At 41.3% G+C, this 24,184-nt stretch overlaps 1 protein-coding gene across 11 annotated transcripts; it reads right to left on the bottom strand.

The window, feature by feature from the left end:
* On the bottom strand, positions 1-22,511 carry LOC147122671 (short coiled-coil protein). Of its 11 annotated transcripts, none has more exons than XM_086008787.1 (5): positions 22,497-22,511; positions 17,125-17,196; positions 5,219-5,276; positions 2,063-2,146; positions 1-761 (listed from the first exon to the last, which is right to left on the bottom strand). In XM_086008787.1, exons 2-5 carry the CDS (start codon positions 17,137-17,139, stop codon positions 619-621), a joined length of 300 nt encoding a protein of 99 aa, XP_085864913.1. In that variant the 5' UTR covers positions 17,140-17,196; positions 22,497-22,511; the 3' UTR covers positions 1-618. The 11 variants fall into 11 exon arrangements, with proteins under 11 accessions (XP_085864913.1, XP_085864895.1, XP_085864885.1 ...); XM_086008769.1 differs by lacking the exon at positions 22,497-22,511 and adding an exon at positions 21,430-21,501; XM_086008759.1 differs by lacking the exon at positions 22,497-22,511 and adding an exon at positions 21,217-21,306.
* Positions 22,512-24,184: the final 1,673 nt, after the last annotated feature.

Raw genomic sequence — 24,184 nt, 5'->3', positions numbered from 1 at the left:
TAACCTTGTAGCTTAAAAAAATAAGCTAATGTTTTATTATGTCAAATACATATCGGAAAATGTAGGATTATAGGCATATCACTATACACAAAGAAGGCATTTGCTGATCAGCATATACAAAGTTAAGACAATTCACTTTTCTAGTGTTATTATATTGCACTTTTTTCTTAAACTATATACCTTGCGTCTAGGTCAAGTTAAAACTAGGGGCAACAGCAACATACAAATTGTACGGAAATCCTGGAATCAGTATTAAAGCTGCAGCAGCCCTTTATAGACTGCCCCTCCAAACAAATGTCAAGTTAATCATGGAACCATTTTGAGGTTACTGGGTTTGAAGGATTACGTTACAACACATTACCAAGTGTAAACATGTTAACAAGGGGCAACAAGCTATGTTCAATAAAGTTTTCTAAAATGTATCTTTGGATGAATTCAGGCCATGGAGGTCAATTTAAAAAGGAAAAAAAGATGCAACAGTTTTAACAAGTGTTTATTCCAGGCCAGTCATGTTTTACTAATCATAACATCCAAGAAACTGAAGCAGATCATGGCATTCTAGAAAGAGAACATTTAATGGACATACTGCCAAATCTGATGACCAAATCAAACTGGTCCTTACTTTCGTTTGCTTTTTGTGTCTGTTGTCTGGAAAACACTAGAAGCGGACATGAGATTTTCTATGTACTGTCCAAGAACTTGATTTTCAGACTTTAGTTTCAGATTCTCTTCTTTTACAGCATCCACACGTGCAGACAACTCTGAGTAAGCAAAAGAACAATACTAAGGCTTACTTGATCACTGGAATATAAAACACAGTAAATTATGGAATCTCAGTTCAACAGTACCAACCGATATTTTTAAACTGGTACAGAAGTAAACTTTGCCAATTCTACCCAGCCAAACTACACAGATTATAAAATGAAACCAGTATTTTTCACATTTCAGCTAGGAAGGGAAGGAAGAGAAAGGCAAGAATAAAAATGAAAGCAACAATGCCAAAGGTTCTTCTTTTTCCAAAAAAGAAAAAGAGAAACCCCCAAGTCACTCCATTCATATGGTTTCTCCATTTTGTGGTCTCCAATTTCCACTAGTCTCAGGTGATGTCAACAGTTAACTGTGAATTTTGCTCTCCATTTGGCTGCCAAAGAACATTAGTAAAACACACAGTCAGACTCACTGCAATATCAACTGTCCATTGGAGCTCTGTCAAATACAGTGCTGTAGGAACGGAGGTTCCTATCCAAATAATGGAGTTCGACTCAGTGAATCAAAATAACAAAGTTTAATAAACAATGAAGTTAGCTAGTAAACTACAGGAGAAGATGTACACAGGTCTGTTCAGGTTGCAAGGCACTCGACGACTGCTGGAAGGTTCTGGAAGCTGACGTCATCGCGTTCTTCGCGCCACTGGCGGTCACGTGATCGGCGTCATGACATCATCACACAGAGTGCAGGAGTACATACAGTATAGTTAACAGACAGTTTAAAGGTGCAGTCCACAGCTGCACTACACTGTAGTTAAAGGGATTATTACTAATTGCCCTGAGTCTCTTGGTGGCTCCGCCACAGTGCCTTCTATTTTACCAAAGGATGCACAAGTAGAAATATTTCTACATTTATCTTGGAATGTCAATTTTGTACCATAATCACAACCACCTACATTGGATAAATCCTCAGATGTGACAAAGTCTCAAGCTGTATATTGGAGGTGTTCCTTTGCATTAAGAACAAATGGTTACAAACATTGACGCACAAGCTAGAGATAGCCAAGTGGCGTTAAAATATTCTTCTCTTATCCAGTTTACCCCCTTTTTCTTTACAGACCACTTGATTGTGGTTTTTGCACGTGTAGTCTCTTGTCTCACTTTGTCTTGCTGGAGAGGAACAGAAAGTAATAGAAAGGCCAAAAATCACAGAGGCCAGAGATCACAATCCTGAGACGGCAAGGTGAGAGAACAAAACTTTACACACAAGACTCCTGCCGATTACAAGCAGATAGGTAGCACCTATCCATAGGTATAAAAAGCATTCACTTCAGCATTTAAACAAATTCATTTACCTTCTAAAGTGTGTTGAAGTTCCAAAACCTGATTAATCAGTCGTGTTTTCTCTTCTAATTCCACTTGGTTCTCGGGGTCAATTACTAGAATTGATGGAAAGATTACATAACGTTAAAAATCAAAAACACATGACTCTGAAAACATGAAGTAGAACAGGCTCAAAAAACCACTGTCCAACACATTAAAAGCCAGTTTAAAAATAAATGTTGCCTTCATTCTTTTCCTCCCCCCTTTTTAATTATGAACAACTCTATAGCTATCAGTTAGGATGCTTTCAAGGTGAAAGCCAAAGTCTTATAATATGCTAGGCCAAGAGGCAGCTAATAAGTGTAAATGGTAGCTATTAGCCGTTAGCTACATTCCTTCGTATAGATGATACTACTGTGGCAGGTTTGGAGAAAAACTTCACTTATACTAAGTGAACAATTGCTAATTATTTGGGCCTATGTATCATACATTCCTCAGCATAGACGAGATTGCTTGAAGTGGACGAGGCCGAGCATTAATTACTGGGTTGCACTGCCTCAAAAAAAGTTGAAGTTTTCTCCCACACTTCTTTTGCCCACATAGCAACAATCACTGCACATGAGGTGATAGGTTTCAAGTACTGACTGGATGAAAGGATTCCCAAGAATGCAGCTCTTGGTCTGGACATTAAGATGTGTGCAAGAATGACCCCGTGTGACTTATTCCAAATTTCCCTCACAATTAGAAGTACCTGCTTTCTGGTCAGTATTCTCTTACATACCTCCCTGAATACATGGCTACAATTTCAAATTCACTGGGAGCAGAGGTGCTCAGACATCAATTGGCCCTATTAATAGAAAGACTGAAGCACTGACCTTCATAGCTATGACATTAAAAGTTACAACACTTCCTCGCCACGTTTATTTAAAGTCAAAATGAATACTTTAGTTGTTACAGCAGTACTGTACGAGTCAATTAACCCCATTAAAAAGATCACAATGCAACAATGGCATCCACACATACTCCATCACACAAGGACCCACACTACACTTTAGTGGTCATGTCATGACATTTTTATATTAAAAAAAGGTTATATAAAAATTTGGAAGTGTGTTGAAGGCTGCAACACTCAGATGATTCCTCAATCAATCATTCAAACCCCACACAAAGTGTTATAGCCTTGTGCCACATTCTCAGACCTTATTTATTTTACACTAGGTTCAGTGCCTACAGCACATCTACTTCTGTGTTGTATCTAAGAATTTATTTTTCTGATGAAGGAATTTGTAAAGCTACAAGAAGAGTTTAAAATTAGGGTCCAGCACATAAGTTCATGTCAACTATAAGCTTCCATTCTCAAGAATGCCATTTGAGGTGGAGAAGGAAGAAGTTAAAATTTTCCCCACAGAAAGGGAAAGTAAAGAGAGTCACTCTGGGCTGCTCTCACACACATCTTAACAGTCAGCTCTACAACAGCAATAGCAGAGGCCTCACAGCAGATTGGCGGTTGGCCTGCTCAAACAGGTGTAGCACTTTTCATTTAGATGCCTTTTTACATAAGAACATAAGAAATAGGAGCAGGAGTAGGCCAATCGGCCCCTCGAGCCTGCTCCACCATTCAATAAGATCATGGCTGATCTGATCCTAACCTCAAATCTTCTATCACTGTGCATCCACCCGAACCCATGTGATCTCCCGGGAGAGGCGAAAAATCAGATAAAGACCCAATGGCCAATTTGGGAGAAAAAAATCTGGGAAATTCCTCTCCGACCCATCTAGGCGATCGAAATTCTTCCAGGAGATCACTCTGTCCCTATATTTTCTACAGTACTTACCTTCTGTAAAGGCGATCTCCACCCCAGCCAGGAACAGGAATAAAACCATCTCCTGAAATCTAACACAGAATTAGAACACAGTAGGAGCAGAACCAGGCTACACGGCCCCTGGGCCCACTCCACTACCCACAGGGCCATGACCATTCCGAACCTAGACTCATGTCCAATTTCCTGCCCGCTCCCCGTAACCCTTAATTCCCTTTACTTCTAGGAAACTATCTATTTCTGTTTTAAATTTATTTAATGATGTAGCTTCCACAGCTTTCTGGGGCAGCAAATTCCACAAACCTACCACCCTCTGAGTGAAGAAGTTTCTCCTCATCTCAGTTTTGAAAGAGCAGCCCCTTATTCTAAGATTATGCCCCCTAGTTCTAGTTTCACTCATCATTGGGAACATCCTCACCGCATCCACCCGATCAAGCCCCTTCACAATCTTATATGTTTCAATAAGATCGCCTCTCATTCTTCTGAACTCCAATGAGTAGAGTCCCAATCTACTCAACCTCTCCTCATATGACCACCCCCTCATCCCTGGGATTAACCGAGTGAACCTTCTTTGTACTGACTCGAGAGCAAGTATGTCTTTTCTTAAGTATGGACACCAAAACTGTATGCAGTATTCCAGGTGCGGTCTCACCAATACCTTGTACAACTGCAGCAATACCTCCCTGTTTTTATATTCCATCCCCCTAGCAATAAAAGCCAACATTCCATTGACCTTCTTGATCACTTGCTGCACCTGCATACTAACTTTTTGAGTTTCGTGCACCAGGACCCCCAGATCCCTTTGTACTTCAGTACTTTCCAGTTTCTTGCCATTAAGATAATAACTTGCTCTATGATTTTTCCTGCCAAAGTGCATAACCTCACACTTTCCAGTATTGTATTCCATCTGCCAAATCTCTGCCCACTTACTTAGCCTGTCTATGTCCCTTTGCAGGTTTTTTATGTCCCCCTCACTCACTACTTTCCGTCCCATCTTTGTATCATCTGCAAACTTTGATATGTTACACTCGGTCCCCTCCTCCAAATCGTTAATATAGATTGTAAAGAGTTGGGGACCCAGCACTGACCCCTGCGGAACACCACTAGTTACTGGTTGCCAATCTGAGAACGAACCATTTATCCCAACTCTCTGCTTTCTGTTAGAGAGCCAATCCTCCACCCATGCCAGAATATTACCCCCAATCCCGTGATACATCTCGTTCAAAATATTTTAGGAATTATTCTTCCATAGGTACTCCACATGTTTTTGATTATGAATTCAGATATCCTATTCTCATTAATGTTTCCAAGTAAAATAGTTGAATTAGGGTAATTAATAGTACTTAAAACTCTATTTGAGGCTCCTACCTCCAATTTGATAGTATTCCATAGGCTCCATCCACACTATACAGCTATCCAAAAGGAACTATAAAAGACACCAAAATAAATAGCCAAAAACGTTGGATCTTATCAAGCTCACTTGGTCATAAGCCTTATACTCCATTTATATTACAGAACTGCTTCCATTGGAAGTAGATCTGTAATACGTGCTGGTTCCCTTGCTGTCATCTGTGCCCCATTAATAGTTCTGGAAAATAGAGCATTAACATAACTGTACACATCGGGGAAAGGTCCGATTTTGTATTTGAAAAAAGTCAAGAAATGGCAGACTTGCTAAATACTTGGTGTCGGTCTTCACAGTAGAGGATGAGGATACAATACCAGAGATACGAGGAAAAGTAAAAATACATCAAGGGAAGGATCTCACTAGATTTAATACAAGTTTAAAAAATGGTAATGGAGAAAATAATGAGACTAAAGAAAGACAAAACTCCAGGACCTGAGTATTAAAAAAAGGTGAGAAAATTGTAGATGCTGTAGTCACGATCTGCCAAAACTCTCTCGATTTAGGAATTGTCCTCTTGGATTGGAAAATTGACAAATGTCACTCCATTAAATTTAAGAAGGGTAAGAGAGGTGAGCTACAAAATTATAGGCCTATTAATCCAACATCAGTTTTGGGGAAGTTACTAGAATCTGTTATTAGGGTCAGAGTGACTTAGCACTTGAAAAAACATGAACTGATCAGAGAGCCAGCGTAGATTTGTAAAGGGCAAGTCATGTCTAATGAACCTAGTTGAATTTTTGGAGGAGGTAACTAATGTGGTAGATAAGGGAGTGTCTTTGAACTTCCAGAAGGCATTCCACACTTTTTTTTCCTTCTCTCTAAGCTAGGACAGTGGCTTAAATTAAGAGCGGGAAACTATAACACACTTTATTAAACTAATAAATTAACTAGTTAAACTAATTAACTATAAATAATCTTGAATAAAGACTTTAACCAATTAAATAAATAAAATAAGGTTAGACTAAGATATGGCAGAGCAGATTGTGTGTCTAGACTGCAATATGTGGGAGATTGTGGACAGCGAGACTGTCCAAGTGAACATGTCTGCAGCAGATGTCTCTGTCTTGAATCTCTCCAGCTCAGAGTCATTGAGCTAGAGTGACAGTTGGAGACACTGACACATAATGGAGGAGGAGGAGGAGTAGCTGGACAGTTTGCTCCAGACCACGGTCACACCTCGTAGAGAGATGCAGGATCAGAACGGGGTTGGTGTGCCCGATAGTGTGCAGAGTAAGGGGAACCCAGGTAAGAAAGGGAACGAGGATCCACAGAAACTGATCCTATTCAACAAGTACAATGTACTTGCTACCTGTGAGGATAAGGATAAAGACTGTCAGAAGCACTTTGGAGCAGGAGGGGAGGAGGAGGAGGAGAGGAAGCATAATGTAGTGTAGGGGATGCTATGATTAGGGGGACAGATAGCATCCTTTATAAGCAGAATCGAGAGTCCCACATGGTATGTTGCCTACCTGGTGCCAGGGTGAGGGACATCTTGAACCAGCTTGAAAGAATATTGGAGAGGGAGGAGGAGGATCTGATCGTTGTGGTCCATGTTGGGACCAACAACATAGGGAAGAGTAGACAAGAGGTCCTGTTTAGGGAGTACCAGGAACTAGGAGCTAAATTAAAGAACAGGACCTCAAGGGTTATAATATCCGGATTATTACCTGAGCCATGTGCAAATTGGTATAGGAATAAACTGATTAGGGAATGGAACACGTGGCTAAAGGAGTGGAGTGGGAAAGAGGGGTTCCATTTCATGGGGCACTGGCACCAGTTTTGGGACAGAAAGGAACTGTACCGTTGGGACAGGCTCCACTGAACCGGTCTGGGACCAAGGTCCTAGCGGAAAGGATAAACAGGGCAGTCACAAGAGCTTTAAACTAGTAAATGGAGGGGGGAGGGCTCAGTTGGAAATTGTAGTACAAATAGTAGTTCAAAAACAAACAAAAAGAGAGTAGAGTAACAGTCAGAAATTGTGCTTTAGGCACTACAGCTAAAGGGAAAACTGAAAGATGTAAAGCAATTAAACCAGGAGAGAGAAGTAAGAAACAAGCGAGTAAAACATTAGAGCTGAAGGACAGGCTAGGGTGTGTGGCCCAAGTAAGCGTTCTTTGTACAAACGCACAGAGTATAAGGAATAAATTGAATGAACTGCAGGCGCGAATTCAAATTGGAGGGTATGACATGGTAGCCATTACTGAGACATGGCTGGAAGACGGTCAGGACTGGGAATTAAATATACAGGAAACTCTCTTTTTACCGGCACCTAAATAACCGGAAATCTCTTAACCGTCAAAATTCAGGAGTAGGTTCAGGTAAGTTTTACTTCATATTAGTGGCTGTGTAACCGGGGTTCCTGGATCTGTGGCCATGTAACCGGGGTTCCTGCAACTGTTGCCATGCAACAGGGACGCCTGGATCTGTGGCCGTGTACGGGGCTCTCGTACCTTAGTAAGTATACCTCTCTGTAATCCGGACTTTTTGATCAACCGGCACCACGCCGGTCCCGGGTAAAAAAGAGTTTCCTGTGCCAGGTTGTAAGGTCTACAGGAAAGATAGGGAAAATGGCAGAGTGGGAGGAGTAGCCTTAGTGTTTAAGGATGAAATCACTTCAATGAGAAGAGAGGATATAAAGAGAGGTAAACAGGCAGTGGAGACTTTATGGGTAGAATTTATGGGTAGAATTAAGAAACAGGAAAGGATTTAAGACTGTAGTGGGAGCTATGTATAGGCCCCCTGGTAGCAGCTGTGAAGTGCTAGATTGTATAAATGCAGAGATTAGACAAGCGTGTAGCAACAGCAGAGTGGTTTTAACTTTCATATAGATTGGGATAAACAGACTAGCACCTGTCAGAAAGGTAGTGAATTTCTTGAGTGTGTCCGGGATAGTTTTCTACAACAATATGTCCCAGAGGCAACAAGGGGGCAAGCCATATTAGATTTAGTAATGAGCCAGATTTAGTTAACAACCTAACAGTGCGTGAACATTTATCCAATAACACGGTCACGTTCAAAATAGCACTTGAAAGGGAGAAACGCGAAACAGCTAAGATTCTAGATTTAGGTACAGCCGACTTCAATGGGATGAGGCAGAGACTGTCCACAGTAAACTGGGCAACTCTGTGAATGGGTAAAATGACAGAAGATCAGTGGGAGTTGTTCCAAAAAGAATTTAATGTGATACAGAACCAGTTTATACCCCTGAGGCGCAAGGGCTTTACTTGCCAAGAAAACCCAGCCATGGACGACTAAAGAGGTGAGGGACAAAATAAAACTAAAGGAAAAAGCATCCAAAAATGCAAAACGTAGCACAGATCCTGGCAAATGGGAAAGATATAAAGAACAGCAAAGGGTCACAAAACAGATAGTAAGAGCTACAAAAAGGGAGTATGAAAGGAAACTTGTAAGGGATATCAAAATCAATACCAAGAATTTTTACAATTATATTAGGAAAAAGAGGGTAGTCAGGAGCAATGTGGGCCCCTTAAAAACTGATATTGGTGATATTGTCAATGATAATAAGGAAATGGTGGACATGTTGAATAGTTACTTTGTGTCAGTATTTACAGTAAAAGAGGATAGCATGCTGGAAATCCCAAGGAAACTAATATTGAATCAGGGACAGGGACTCAATAAAATTAACGCAAGTAATGAAGAAAGTAATTGCACTAAAGAGTGACAAATCCCCAGTACCAGATGGTTTCCATCCCAGGGTTTTAAAGGAAGTAGGTAAGCACATTGGAAGATTATAGTTAGGGCATCTGCAAAGTTCTCTTGATTCAGGAACCATTCCTTTAGATTGGAGAATGGTGCATGTCACTCTGCTATTTAATGGTGAGAGGGGGAAACCAGGGAATTCTTGACCAATTAGCCGAACATCTGTTGTCGGGAAATTGCTAGAGTCTATAATTAATGATAGGGTGACTGAACACCAAAAATTCTCAGTTGATCAGAGAGAGCCAGCACGGATTTGTGAAATGTAGGTCATGCCTGACAAACTTCATTGAATTTTTTGAGGAGGTGACTAAAGTAGTGGACAGGGGAACGTCTATGGATGTTATTTATATGGACTTCCAGAAGGCATTTGATAAAGTCCCACATAAGAGACTGCTAACTAAGGTAGAAGCCCACAGAACTGAGGGCAAATCATTGACCTGGTTAGGGAATTGGCTGAGCATAGAAACATAAAATCTTAGAAAAACAGGAGCAGGAGTAGGCCATTCGGCCCTTCGAGCCTGCTCCGCCATTCAATATGATCATGGTTGATCCTCTATCTCAATACCATATTCCCACTCTCTCCCCATACCCCTTGATGCCTTTTGCATCTAGAAATCTATCTATCTCCTTCTTAAATATATTCAGTGACTTGGCCTCCACAGCCTTCTGTGGTAGAGAATTCCACAGGTTCACCACACTGAGTGAAGAAATTTCTCCTCATCTCAGTCCTAAATGTCCTACTCTGTATCCTGAGACTGTGACCCCTCGTTCTAGACCCCCCCCCAGCCAGGGGAAACATCCTCCCTGCATCCAGTCTGTCTAGCCCTGTCAGAATTTTATACGTTTCAATGAGATCCCCTCTCATTCTTCTAAACTCTAGTGAATACAGGCCTAGTCGACCCAATCTCTCCTCATACGACAGTCCTGCCATCCCAGGAATCAGTCTGGTGAACCGTTGCTGCACTCCCTCTATGGCAAGTATATCCTTTCTTAGGTAAGGAGACCAAAACTACACAGTACTCCAGGTGTGGTCTCGCCAAGGCCCTGTATAACTGTAGTAAGACATCCTTGCTCCTGTACTCAAATCCTCTTGTAACTTAGAAATATAGAAGATAGGAGCAGGAGTAGGCCATTCGGTCCCTCGAGCCTGCTCCGCCATTCAATGCGATCATGGCTGATCATCCAAATTCAGTACCCGGTCCCTGCTTTCTCCCCATACCCCTTGATCCCTTTAGCCTTAAGAAATATATCCAACTCCTTCTTGAATATATTTAATGAATTGGCCTCTACTGCCTTCTGTGGTAGAGAATCCCACAGGTTCACCACTCTCTGGGTGAAGAAATTCCTCCTCATTTCTGTCCTAAATGGCCTACCCCTTATCCTTAGACTGTGACCCCTGGTTCTGGACTCCCCAACCATCGGGAACATCCTTCCTGCATCTAGTCTGTCCAGTCCTGTCAGAATTTTATAAGTTTCAATGAGATCCCCTCTCATTCTTCTAAACTCCAGCGAGTACAAGCCCAATCGACCCAATCTCTCCTCATACGTCATTCCTGCCATCCCAGGTATCAGCCTGGTGAATCTTTGCTGAACTCCTTCCATGGCAAGAACATCCTTCCTCAGATAAGGCGACCAAAACTGCACACAATACTCAAGGTGTGGTCTCACCAAGGCCCTGTACAACTGGAGCAAGACATCCTTGTTCCTGTACTCAAACCCTCTCGCTACAAAGGCCAACATACCATTTGCCTTCTTAACCACTTGCTGCACCTGCATGCTTACCTTCAGCGACTGGTGCACAAGGACACCCAGGTCTCGTTGCATTTCCCCTTCTCCCAATCTATTGCCATTCAGATAATAATCTACCTTCCTGTTTTTGAAACCAAAGTGGATAGCCTCGCATTTATCCACATTATATTGCATCTGCCATGCTTCTGCCCAATCACCCAACCTGTCCAAATCATCCTGGAGTTTCTCGGCATCCTCCTCACAGCACACACGCCCACCCAGCTTTGTGTCGTCTGCAAATTTGGAGATATTACATCTAGTTCCCTTGTCTAGATCATTTATATTGTGAATAGCTGGGGTCCAAGGACCGATCCCTGCGGTACCCCACTAGTCACTGCCTGCCACTCGGAAAAAGACCCGTTTATTCCAACTCTTTGCTTTCTCTCTGCCAACCAGTTCTCCATCCAAGTCAACACCATGCCCCCAATCCCATGTGCCTTAACTTTACATGCTAATCTCTTATGCGGGACCTTATCGAAAGCCTTCTGAAAGTCCAAATACACCACATCCACTGGTTCTCCCTCATCTATTTTACCAGTTACATCCTCAAAAAATTCCAGTAGATTAGTCAAGCACGATTTACCTTTTGTAAATCCATGTTAACTTTGTCCGATCCTGTCATTGTTTTCCAAGTGCTCTGCTATTACATCTTTTATAATGGACTCTAGCATTTTCCCCACTACCGATGTCAGGCTTACCAGTCTGTAATTCCCCGTTTTCTCTCTACCACCTTTTTTGAATAGTGGGGTAACATTAGCTACCCTCCAATCCATGGGTACTGTTCTAGATTCCATCGAATGTTGGAAGATGATCAGCAATGCATCTACTATTTCTAGGGCCACTTCCTTAAATACCCTAGGATGTAGATTATCAGGCCCTGGGGATTTATCGGCCTTCAATCCCATCAATTTCCCTAACACCATTTCCCTACAAATACTGATTTCTTTCAGTTCCTCCCTTTCATCAGGCCCTATGTTCCTCGACATCTCTGGGAGGTTATTTGTGTCCTCCTTTGTGAAGACAGAACTAAAATATGTATTTAATTGGTCTGCCATTTCTTTGTTCCCCATTATAAATTTCCCTGATTCTGACTGCAAGGGACCTACGCTTGACTTCACCAATCTTTTTCTCTTCACATATCTATAAAAGCTTTTACAGTCAGTTTTTATGTTCCCTGCAAGCTTACTCTCATATTCTATTTTCCCCTTCTTAATTAATCCCCTTGTCCTCCTTTGTTGAATCCTAAACTGCTCCCAATCCTCAGGTTTACTGCTTTTTCTGGCCAATTTAAAAGTCCTCTCCTTGGATCTTATGCTATCCCTAATTTCCCTTGTTAGCCACGGTTGAGTCACCTTTTTTGTTTTATTTTTATGCCAACCTGGGATGAACAAATTCTGTAGTTCATCCATGCGGTCTTTGAATGTTTGCCATTGCCTATCCACCATCAACCCTTTGAGTGACATTCCCCAATCATTCCTACCCAACTCGCGCCTCAGACCATCGTAGTTTCCTTTATTTAAATTCAGGACCCTAGTCTCGGAGTCAACTACTTCATTCTCCAACGAAGGCCAACATACCATTTGCCTTCCTAACTGCTTGCTGCACCTGCATGTTTGCTTTCAGTGATTGGTGTACAAGGACACCCAGATCCCTTTGTACATCAACATTTCCTAATCTATCACCATTTAAATAATACTCTACCTTTCTGTTTTTCCTACCGAAGTAGATAACTTCACATTTATCCACGTTATACTGCATCTGCCATGTATTTGCTCACTCACTCAACTTGTCTAAATCGCCTTGAAGCCTCTTTGCATCCTCCTCACAACTAACAATCCCACCTAGTTTCATGTCGTCAGCAAACTTGGAAACATTACATTTGGTTCCCTCATCCAAATCATTGATATATATTGTGAATAGCTGGGGCCCAAGCACTGATCCCTGCGGTACCCCACTAGTCACCGCCTGCCACCCCAAATAAGACCCATTTATTCCTACTCTGTTTCCTGTCTGTTAACCAATTTTCAATCCATGCCAGTATATTACCCCCAATCCCATGTGCTTTAATTGTGCACACTAACCTCTTATGTGGGACTTTATCAAAGGCCTTCTGAAAATCCAAATATACCACATCCACTGGTTCTCCCTTATCTATTCTACCAGTTACATCCTCAAAAAACTCCAGTAGGTTTGTCAAACACGATTTTCCTTTCATAAATCCATGTTGACTTTGTCTAATCCCGTTGATATTTTCTAAGTGTCCTGTTATCACATCCTTTATAATAGACTCTAGCATTTTCCCTACTACTGATGTTAGGCTAACCGGTCTGTAGTTCCCTGTTTTCTCTCTCCCTCCTTTTTTAAATAGTGGGATTACATTTGCCACCCTCCAGTCTGCAAGAACTGTTCCATAATCTATAGAATTTTGGAAGATGACAACCAATGCATCCACTATTTCCATGGCTACCACTTTTAGTACTCTGGGATGCAGATTATCAGGCCCTGTGGATTTATCAGCTTTTAGTCCCAGGAGACAGGCAGTAGGGATAATTGACAGGTTCTGACTAGTGGTGTCCCACAGGGATCTGTGTTGGGGCCTCAACTATTCACAGTATTTATTAATGACTTAGATGATGGCATAGAAAGTCATATATCCAAATTTACCGATGACACAATGATAGGCGGCATTGTAGACAGTGTGGATGAAAGCATAAAATTACAAAGGGATATTGATAGACTAAGTGAATGGGCAAAACTGTGGCAAATGGATTTCAATATAGGCAAATGTGAGGCCATCCACTTTGGACCTAAAAAGGATAGAACAGGGTACTTTCTAAATGGTGAAAAGCTAAAAACAGTGGAGGTCCATTAAAATGTCATGAACAGGTACAGAAAATAATCAAAAAGGCTAATGGAATGCTGGCCTATATATCTAGAGGCCTAGAATACAAGGGGGTAGAAGTTATGCTGCAGCTATACAAAACCCTGGTTAGACCACACCTGGAGTACTGCGAGCAGTTCTGGGCACCACACCTTAGGAAGAATATACTGGCCTTGGAGGGAGTACAGCGTAGGTTTACCAGAATGATACCCAGACTTCAAGGGTTAAGTTACGAGGAGAGATTACACAAATCAGGGTTATAATCCCTAGATTTTAGAAGGTTAAGGGGTGAACTGATCGAAGTTCTCAAGATATTAAGGGGAACAGATAGGGTAGATAGAGAGAAACTATTTCCGCTGGTTGGGGATTCTAGGACTAGGGGGCATAGTCTAAAAATTAGAGCCAGATATTTCAGGAGTGAAATAAGGAAACACTTCTACACACAAAGGGTGGTAGAAGCTTGAAACTCTCTTCCGTAAATGGCAATAGATCAATTGTTAATTTAAAATCTGAGACTGACAGCATTTTGTTAACCAAAGGTATTAAGGGATATGGGCCAAAGGCAGGTATATGGAGTTAGGTCGCAGATCAGCCATGATCTCATTGTATGGCGGAACAAGCTTGAAGGGTTGAATACCCTACTCCTGTTTCTATGTCCTATGAGAGCACATGGAATTGGAGGCAGCCTATTCGCGTGGGGGGGGGGGGGGGGGCGAGTAGCAAGCCTAAGGATTGGGAGGGCTTTAAAAATCAGCAACGGATGACCAAGAAATTGATAAAGAGGGAGAAAAATCGAATGAGAGTAAACTAGCAAGAAATATAAAAACAGATTGTAAGAGCTTCTACAAGTATGTAAAAAGGAAGAGATTAGCGAAAGTAAACTTGGGTCCCTTAGAGGCAGAAACATGAGAAATTACAATGGTGAATAAGGAAATGGCACAGATGTTAAACAAATATTTTGTATCTGTCTTCACAGTAGAAGACACAAAAAACATACTGGAAATAGTGGGTAACCAAGGGTCTAATGAGAGTGAGGAACTTAAAGTAATTATTAGTAAAGTAATTATTAGTAAAGAAATAATACTTGAGAAATTATTGGGACTAAAAGGTGACAAATCCCCTGAACCTGGTGGCCTACATCCTAGGGTTTTAAGAGGTAGGTACAGAGATAGTGAATGCATTGGTTTTGATCTTCCAGAATTCCCTAGATTCTAGATCTAGATCAGTCCACATGGATTGGGAGGTAGCAAATGTAACCCCACTGTTCAAGAAAAGAGGGAGAGAGAAAACAGGGAACTATAGGCCAATTAGCCTGACATCAATAGTAGGGAAAATGCTAAAATCTATTATTATTAGGGATGTGATAACAGGACACTTAGAAAATCATATTAGGCAAAGTAACACAGTTTTATGAAAAGGAAATCATGTTTGAAATATCGATTAAGAATTTTTTTGAAAGTGTAACTGACAGGGTAGATAAGGGGGAACCAGTGGATGTAGTATATTTGGATTTTCAGAAGGTGCTACACAAAAATTGCAGATGTTGCGATCATGGCAGCTTTCGGACAGTTAAGAGCCAGGGCGATTTTAACACAAGATTAAGTGCTCGTGGGATTGGGGGTAATATATTAACATGGATTGAGAATTGGTTTACAGACAGAAAACAGAGAGTAGGAATAAACGGGTTATTTTCAGGTTGGGAGGTTGTAACTAGTGGAGTGCCACAAGGATCAGTGCTTGCGCCTCAGCTATTTACAAATCTAAATCAATTACTTAGGTGAGGGGACTGAGTGGAATATATTCAAGTATGCTGATGATACAAAGCTAGGTGGGAAAGTAAGCTATGAGGAGGATGCAAAAAGGCTGCCAAGGGATAGAGACCAGTTAAGTGATTGGACAAAAAGCTGGCAGATGGAATATAATGTGGGGGAATATTAAATTATTCACTTTGGTAGGAAGAATAGAAAAGCAGAATTTTTTTAAATAAAAGTTGAGAGACTAGTAAATGTTGGTATTCAGAGGGATTTGGGTGTTCTTGTACACAAATCACAGAAAGTTAATATGCAGGTACAGCAAGCAATTAGGAAGACAAATGGTATGTTAGCCTTTATTGCAAGGGTTTGGAGTATAAGAGTAAGGAAGTCTTGCTACAATTATATAGAGCTTTGGTGAGACCACACTATGTTTTGGTCTCCTTACCCAAGAAAGGATATATTTGCCTTAGGAAGGGGTGCAACAAAGGTTTACTAGATTGATTCCTGGGATGAGAGAGTTGTTCTATGAGGAGAGATTGAGTAGAATGGACCTATATTCTATGGGGTTCAGAAGAATGAGAGATGAACTCATTGAAATATATAAAGTTCTTAAGCGAGCTTGACAGGGTAGATTCCGAGAGGCTGTTTCCTCTGGCTGGAGAGTCTGGAACTAGGGGTTGTAGTCTCAGGATACGGGGTCAACCATTTAGGACCAAGATGAGAAGAAATGTCTTCACTCAGAGGGTTGTGAATCTTTGGAATTCTCTACCCTAGAGGGCTGTGGATGCTCAGTCGTTGAGTATATTCAAGACTGAGCTCAATAGATTTTTGGACACTAAGGGAACCAAGGGATAGGGCAGGAAAATTGAGTTGATGTAGAAGATCAGCCATGATCTTACTGAATGGTGGCATAGGCACCAGAAGCCATATGGCCTACACTTCCTCCTATTTCACCTCCTCCTCCTATTTCTTATGTAGAGCAAGGAGTGTCTTGGCAAAATTCCTCCTTCAACCAACATTGCTGTTTATCTGATCCTGTGAAGTGCAAAATTCCTTACTGTGTTGGTCTACATAACAGCCACTGCAAAGTAATGAATAGTATGTCAATCACAGAGACATTTCTAGGAGATAAAATATAAATGCAAGTCTGTTTTTCTTCCATCGGCCCATTCAGGTATGTTGCCTTCTAGTGATCTGATTGGACCAATCATCATGGCACCATTACACTTGTACCAATTGATCAATAAGAACCTTTAGCCACCCCCTACAGAGGTAGATGATCTAGAGGCTTGCTTCTGCCTGGAACTCACTGGCTCAAAGTCATAGGTGTTGTTGGCTTTGGGAGCTCAAGGTCACCAGTCTCTTTCTCTCTCGCTGACCTCTTCCGCTCACTGTAACTGCCCACAGGTTCACTAGCTAGCTGCTAGTTCTGACTTCCCACTCAATCTTTCCCTCCACCGACAACTCCATGGATCAGTGTCCATGCTGGGGTCAGATTGATGACGCGGTCACAGAAAGGTAATTTTTTTTTGTCAGTGAATGCCACAGGATATCAGCTGGCTTTGAATGAATTTCCTTTCCCCCCTCTCCTTTCACCCTTGCAAGAATATGCATGGATGAATGAATCACTAGTAAATGCATTTCTCATTGGGGAAGTAAATTACAAGAGGAGAGGATTGCACTTTGAAAACAATAGCAGCCCAATGTAGACTTTATATCATACCTTCCATATCTGCATTCATTGTGAACAGTTCACTGTCGAGTTTTGAATCAGAGATGGTTGATCCAGAATCCACTAAAAGGAAAGAAAAAAAAAATCTTTTTGGATACAAATGATTTTACATCAGCTCCTCTAAATGCTCAGTTGGTAAATATACCACCGTGTATAGCTACAGGCCATACAGAGGAGGAAAGTCCCAGGTTTAATCCCTAGTCTCTGCTAAATTATCAGATCTCTGCACTAAGCAGTGGTGGGAGTGCCGTTACCCAGTATCAGTTGGAACAGCAGTTGAAGCGAGCACCCATAAATTAGGGAGGGGAAAGAATTAACAACAGTCCCCACTCCTGATCACTACCCAATGACTCCTGCTGGAAAGTGTGTGTTTAGAGGTATCGGGTGACAACAGGATTATTCAGCTAACGTCAAAAAGCCTGTCAACACACTCTGCCTAGGCTCAAACCATGAAGAATGCCAGCTGGGAAGTTACCAAAAGTCTGCCATCTCTCAGGGAGCCATACCGACATGAGTCAACACCTCCACAAAAAAAGGGGTGGGAAAATGTTATTTTTAAAAATAAAATATAAATAGTGGATTTTGCTTATTCAAAAATTCACTTTTCAAAACCAAATAGGAGCTGAAATCATACAAGTGCTAATCAATATAGCTCCTTGGCTCTATAAGCAAAGTGGCAACAGAAACCTAATCTATTCAGAAGGTAATAAAAGTATTTTATAAAATACTTCTCTCAGATGGGAGAGTAAAGTGAATCAACTAGCAGTGAAGTAAAAGAAAAATCACAACTTTTTAAAATTGCTCACCAACTGCCTACTAGAGATCGACTACATCAGCTCTTACACGGAAAAGAAAGTTGTTCTGCTGATGCCTGCAGCAGAACTGCCAGCAAGTGGCTATTCCAGCTTCAGGATCTGACACAGCAGGGCAGAATAGGCTGGTCAACTGATTAAAGTTATGATTCCTCCTCACAGGTACAAGTTTTAAACAAAAAACAACACATAGCAAAATAATATTTATATAAATGTTACATTTACTCTTCTGGAATCAGATTGGGGTTTTGTGTAGAGATTATGTTATCTACAAAAATAGTATCACAAGTTTAGAAATACAACTGGAAAAGCTATTACAGCAACTATCCAAAAGTGACATGGACATCAAACTTAAATGCTAATTTTGCCTGAAATTTGAGTCCGCTTGAATCCATATCATTGAGCCGTTTGTCTGAGTCACTGAACAGCTACCATTCCCACATTCTGCTGCTAGGAAACTGACCACTGCTTCCACCCTCCCACATGTGTCTCGCAAACGCCTCTCTGTCCTCCTCCATAAAACAATGTTAATCCCTTCGCTAGCTGCTCCACCAAAACTGGTTGCGAAAACCTTTAAAAAAAAAAAAATCAGTAGTAATTTTAATGCCTCTCCTGCCAGGCAACAGCTCAGACAGTCAGGGAAACCATTGCCCACAAGTTCACACTGGAAAGAAAGTAGTATTCAGTGGCGCTATTCCCCCCTAGTATAAAACAAAATCAGGTCAGTAAGCTGACAGGAACACAGGAGGATAGCAAAATACTGCGGATACTGGAAATCCGAAATAACAACAGAAAATGCTGGAAAAGCTCAGCAGGCCAGGCAACATCCGTGGAGAGAGAAACAGAGTCAATGTTTCCGGTCGAAACCCTTCGTCAAGACTGAAAAAGCACAGGAAATGAAACAGATTAAGAGGCCAGTTTGGGGGCTGGGAAATGGGGATGAGAGAACAAAAGAGAAGTGAAGAGACATTAAGAGGTATTCAAAACGAGACGAGATGGTGATAGGACTAGTGGAGACAAAAGACGGCTCTAGATTAGGTGTGAAATGCGCTGGCAGAATGAGAGACAGCTGCCATGTGGGAGAGAGAAAGGGGGGGGGGGGTGAAGGGCCAAAACAAAGATGTGGATAAAAAAATATGCAAAAATGTAATAAGGGCTGAGGTTATGATCTGAAATTGTTGAACTTGATATTGAGTCCGGAAGGCTGTAAAGTGCCTAATCGGAAGATGAGGTGCTGTTCCTCGAGCTTACGCTGGGTTTCCGTGGAACAATGTAAGAGCCCGAGTACGGTGAGGTCTGAGTGGGAATGGGGCGGTGAATTAAAATGACAGGCGACCGGAAGCTCGGGGTCATCCAGGAACACAGGAGTCCTGGTTTTTAAAATGGAACCTCTGCTAATGTTAAATCTGTTCAAATGCATTTATGTAGAGAGCTAACACCTAATTAGCTGCCAATTAGAAATGTCAAGTTTCCATTATAGAATGTGTGACAAGTGAAACTTTGCATTGCTTGTTTATTTTAGAATAGGGTGATTAGGTTAATTCATTCATCGGTAGGAGTATCAGAGAAAACACAGAGTTAACAACTTAAAATGGAGAAATCTTGGAAAGACTGTACAGTACTACATGCAAGGAAGATGGGGAGGTCTGTATATAAAGTCTAGCATTTATATATGGTACAGGAGTTCTTCAGTACTAAAGCATGTTGCAAAAATATTGAAAACTAATTTCATTTTGAATTATTAATTTAGCATAAAACACACCCTCTAGCTTGATGGATTAGACTGCTTAAGTTTGTTGATTATCTTGAACATATAACTTGCAAAGCATTTATTTTGTACTACAAACATATAGGAAGCATGAAAATAACTGATTTGCTGAGAAAATGCCTATTTTCTGTTTATTCTGAAGAGAATACTCAGGAGACGGTTCCCTTCAATCCTTAAGGAATAGATCGATTGAGTCCTGATATGTTTCTGCTTGCCACAAATTCTAGAACCAGAATGACAGTGGAGGAAGATAGTTTGAAAAATTTACAGCCAGAATTGGACATTTGAGGGAGTGGGCAATGAGGGAATATTAGGAAAGTATAACAGCCCAAAAAACTAGCAGGAACCAGCCACCATTGGGAAGGGATGTACTGGGCATAAAGTCAGCAGGGGGCAGATTACTGGTCTGTTCAGATTAGCTTTCAGATTTGCAATGTTCGACTGTATAATCATACATTTGGCTAGAACATGTCAGCCATGGAGGGCCACATGGAGGACGAGTCGACGCTGAAAGTTCCTAGTTGGGCACTGGAAATTTCAAAGGATCTCAGGAATTTCTTGCTCTTTCTAATCCCAACACCACAGGTGGCAAAGCTAGCATACTACACATATCCCTGTAAAATTTCCAGTATGATTTTTTTTGGATCCCCTTTTCCTCTCTCTCTCTGCCCCGCCACCAGCCCCACCCCACCTCCCACCACTCATGATAGTATGAACTCTTGATGGGGATGGTGCTCTATAGGCACTGGGTGCCTCCTGCACAGTTACTTACGTGTGCCTTTAAGGTAAGTGAGTGTTGGAGGCTCTTGTCCAAATGCACTTCCAGGCACTAGCAATGGCCGATTTTTCCTCCCTGTCCCAGGAGTTGAGACCAATTGTATTGACTTGGCCGAGATCAACTCACAGCACAGACAGAGAATGGAGCCTGGGGCCTTATTTGGTCTGTATGGCTCAGCTGCTCACTGGATAAGCTGACTGAACACCCAATTTCCAGGTTTTAATAAAACACTACACACTATCAGGTGTTCAAACTGTCAGCAAGAACATGTATTTTTTTTTGTTAAATTTAAAATAAAATAGGGCCAGGATTTAACTGTACCAGGTTTTTAAAACCAGACATGGTTTTCCTTTTACATAACCATTGAAACTAGAACATACATAAAACATAGGTATTTGGGGAAGACACACAGCAACCAGTTTAAATCCTCAGCCACTGTTCAGATCCGACAGGACTGCTCTCTCTCTTTAGAGATCGCAGGCGGGTCTTGCATTCTACATAACCCATATCCTTCTAGGAGGTTTGCCTGTATCGGATTTTCCCTCTGGGTCTGCAGGCTGAATAAGGCCTACCCTACCCACAGCACTACCGGCATTTTTAAAGAGCCGCTCCTGCAGAAGGCGGGGGAAGGAGGAGGAAGAGGAGAGGGATGCGTTTAGGTCGGGAGCGAACAGTGAGGGCCTACTGCTGCCTAGCCGGGAGGGCGACACGAAGCGGACGCTTACCTTCTGGGGGGGCACCAGGTATTGCCGGATCGGTGTTCGAATGGGAGGGGTGTGGAAAAATAAAATGTCGAGTCGGTACAGATTGAGAAAGCGAAAGATTTCCAGGGACTGGCCACCAGAGGGAGAGTCGCACAAACAGGAAGGCAAAGGCAGACACACACACACACATTCATCTGGGTAAGAGACAGGCTTCCTCTTCACTGCAAAACGCACCAGATACTCAGCCAGAAAAACAGAGCACGCTTTTCGGAAACTTTTCTTCTAGCCAGTAAAGTCCAACTGTAATGAAAAACGTGGCACAAGCATACTTTACATTGAAAAGCCAAACTTACTCAGAGATGATTAACTGGATGCCACTTTTTTTTAAAAAAGAAACACAGCTCATGAGTTTACAAACTATTAATTTTGATTTTAATTGTTTTTAAATGAAAAAGCAACATTTTTTCCCCTCCCATCAAGTTAACTCAACCCGGTTACAGTTTGGAACCAAAGTTAGACAAATACATTATCACGTCACGACTGCAACACCCCAAACATTTCTCCCAACTAACCCACACTAAAAAAAGACAATATTTCCCCCCAACAAACTAAATAATTTTCCACCTATATCTTCACAATTAAAGTCGTGTGAATATAATTTTGGGGGGGGGGGGGGGGAAGGACAGTTGACTTAAGTCAAAAGGTTGTCATGAGCATTGCTGCTCGGTTAAATACCAAGAGCAGCTAAAGTGAGGCCTAAACACAGTCTCATCATCATCATCTGGGTCACCAATACAAGGAGAAGCACACTTAACTGCATCAAAATTGTTACAGAAACAGGTGGTTACAAGAGAATACGATGCATTTTTAATTTATTTTTCTTGTCATTTTTGATCTGATTCTTGGAACTAATGATTTCTACACTAAATGTGCAGACCGCCCTATATCTAATGCAAGCAAAATGGACCGATTAAAAAAAACCACCAAACCACATATTAATTAATTTTCGAAGCATCAGAAAGAAAATGTAAACAACCACTAAAGCTGATCCATTTCCCCTATACTTTGAGTTACCAGTTACTCATTAACTCGACTTTACCCGAATCATCAGCTAAAGAAATGGTGGTGAACGCGCCGTCCTCTTCTGGACTCTCAGCTTGATCCATATCACTCTTCCAAAGTTTGACCGGACAGCGAACAATGTTCTAACCACTAAACCCGAGCCAGAAATGACTTGCTAAAGATCTGCCGGTCTTATTTCAACCGAATGGGTGTTTAGAACTGAATAATTGAAACCTAACCTGCTCCCTTTACTTGATACCTGATCTTCTGCACGGGGTTTAGCTCTTCCGGAAATTGTTTAAGGATAAAGCATAAAGTTAATGACTTAGAAAATGCTTAACTAAGCAAAAAAACTGTACTTTAAACATTTGGTCTCCTCCCTTAGCGTTCATTCCCCCTGTCTTTATTAAGTTGGATAATTGACACTGGTAATTTAAAATTCATGATAAACAAGTATTCATTTTGTACGAATTTATTTACTCCAAAAATGATCTTTTGGTAAAGTAAAACAAAATTAAAAGTTAAAACTCGGGGAATATGCCATCATAAACACTAAATAGTTGGTTATTTTACATCGAAATGACTACATGGAAACAGCCCGACCAGTCTGTTGATATTTATCCTCCACAGCAACAGTAGTCCCAATCCCATGTGCCTGCTCAGTTCACATATCCCTTTAATCACATTTGTTTCAACCAGACCCTACCTGAACAATGCATATATTGTGTTGAAATATTCTTGCTTCTATTCATTCCTTTAAATATTAGATTTTATGATATAGTTACTTATTAACATGAAAAAGAGCAGCATTTTGAAACACAAGTGACTATTCTGCTGTCATAGATAGGCTAGTTTCAAAAGCTATGGTGCCAACCCCATCAGCAGGGCCACTGGTTTACACTGACAAGTCATACTGTGTTTTTATTACATGAAATTTGGGAATTTGTTTTGCAAATCAAATTCCACACTTTCATCCATTTTTCCATGAAAACAGTAATCAGTGACTTCTCAGATCAGCTTCTGCCCTTACTAGATGACATTCTGTCATCAGACTATTCTGCCTGCAAAAATATTAATCATAATTATTTTCTTAATTTTGATGCTCATTTATTGTTCTACTTCAATTTAACGCTAATAAGTACTAGCCCAGGGGCATAATAAGATGTAAGGGGAATAAAGACATAAAATAGCATTTTAGATTTGTGGTCAGCCAAGCAGACAATTATTAAAATAAAAATGTTAAGATGAGATAAACATATTACTCTTGACATCACCCTCTGGAATTACTTTTCCCAACCATCAGATTGATTTGGGGCCATGTTTTTGACCTATTTTTCCCCTTAGGGGGCAGAAGCCTGCAAGACTAACAGAGTCACATACAAAATGACTCTACTGCAGATGGCATGGCACTGGGCACATACACATCAAGTAGGCTGAAGAGCCTTTGAAGGCAGTAAGCCAATTAATCTTTGGAATAATTTCCTGCTCGGCTATGATACCAGGGGAAATAAGGTGGGGACGGAGTTCTGTCTGCCTCAAGGACGCAACTCTGAACACAACCAAATTTAAAGTCAATTAAATAATTTTGGCAGACACCCATGCATCTACTGCAAAGCCCGACTGGGAGCAGCTCAGAAAATGGCTGCACACAACCAGTGGCCTCTGGGTCAGCCGAAAATGGACAGAATTTTTTTTGTAATTCCATGTTGTGGGTCTGTGGAGTTTAATCAATTGCACCCCTTGTGCCCAGCATTGCTAAGGAGCAAATGGTGGTAAATGTGTTGTCTGATATATTCCCATCATTTCTCTTTAATTTTAATATCAGAGAATTATAGAATGATACAGCACAGAAGGAGGCTCTTTGGGAGAACTATCCAATTAATCCCAGTCCCCTGCTCTATCCCCACAGCCCTGTAAATTTTTACCC

Source organism: Somniosus microcephalus, chromosome 2, assembly GCF_052327205.1.
Source record: "Somniosus microcephalus isolate GS21.2 chromosome 2, FLI_Smic_1.0, whole genome shotgun sequence".
Taxonomy (NCBI): Eukaryota; Metazoa; Chordata; class Chondrichthyes; order Squaliformes; family Somniosidae; genus Somniosus; species Somniosus microcephalus.
This window is presented reverse-complemented; position numbering and strand designations above follow the sequence as displayed.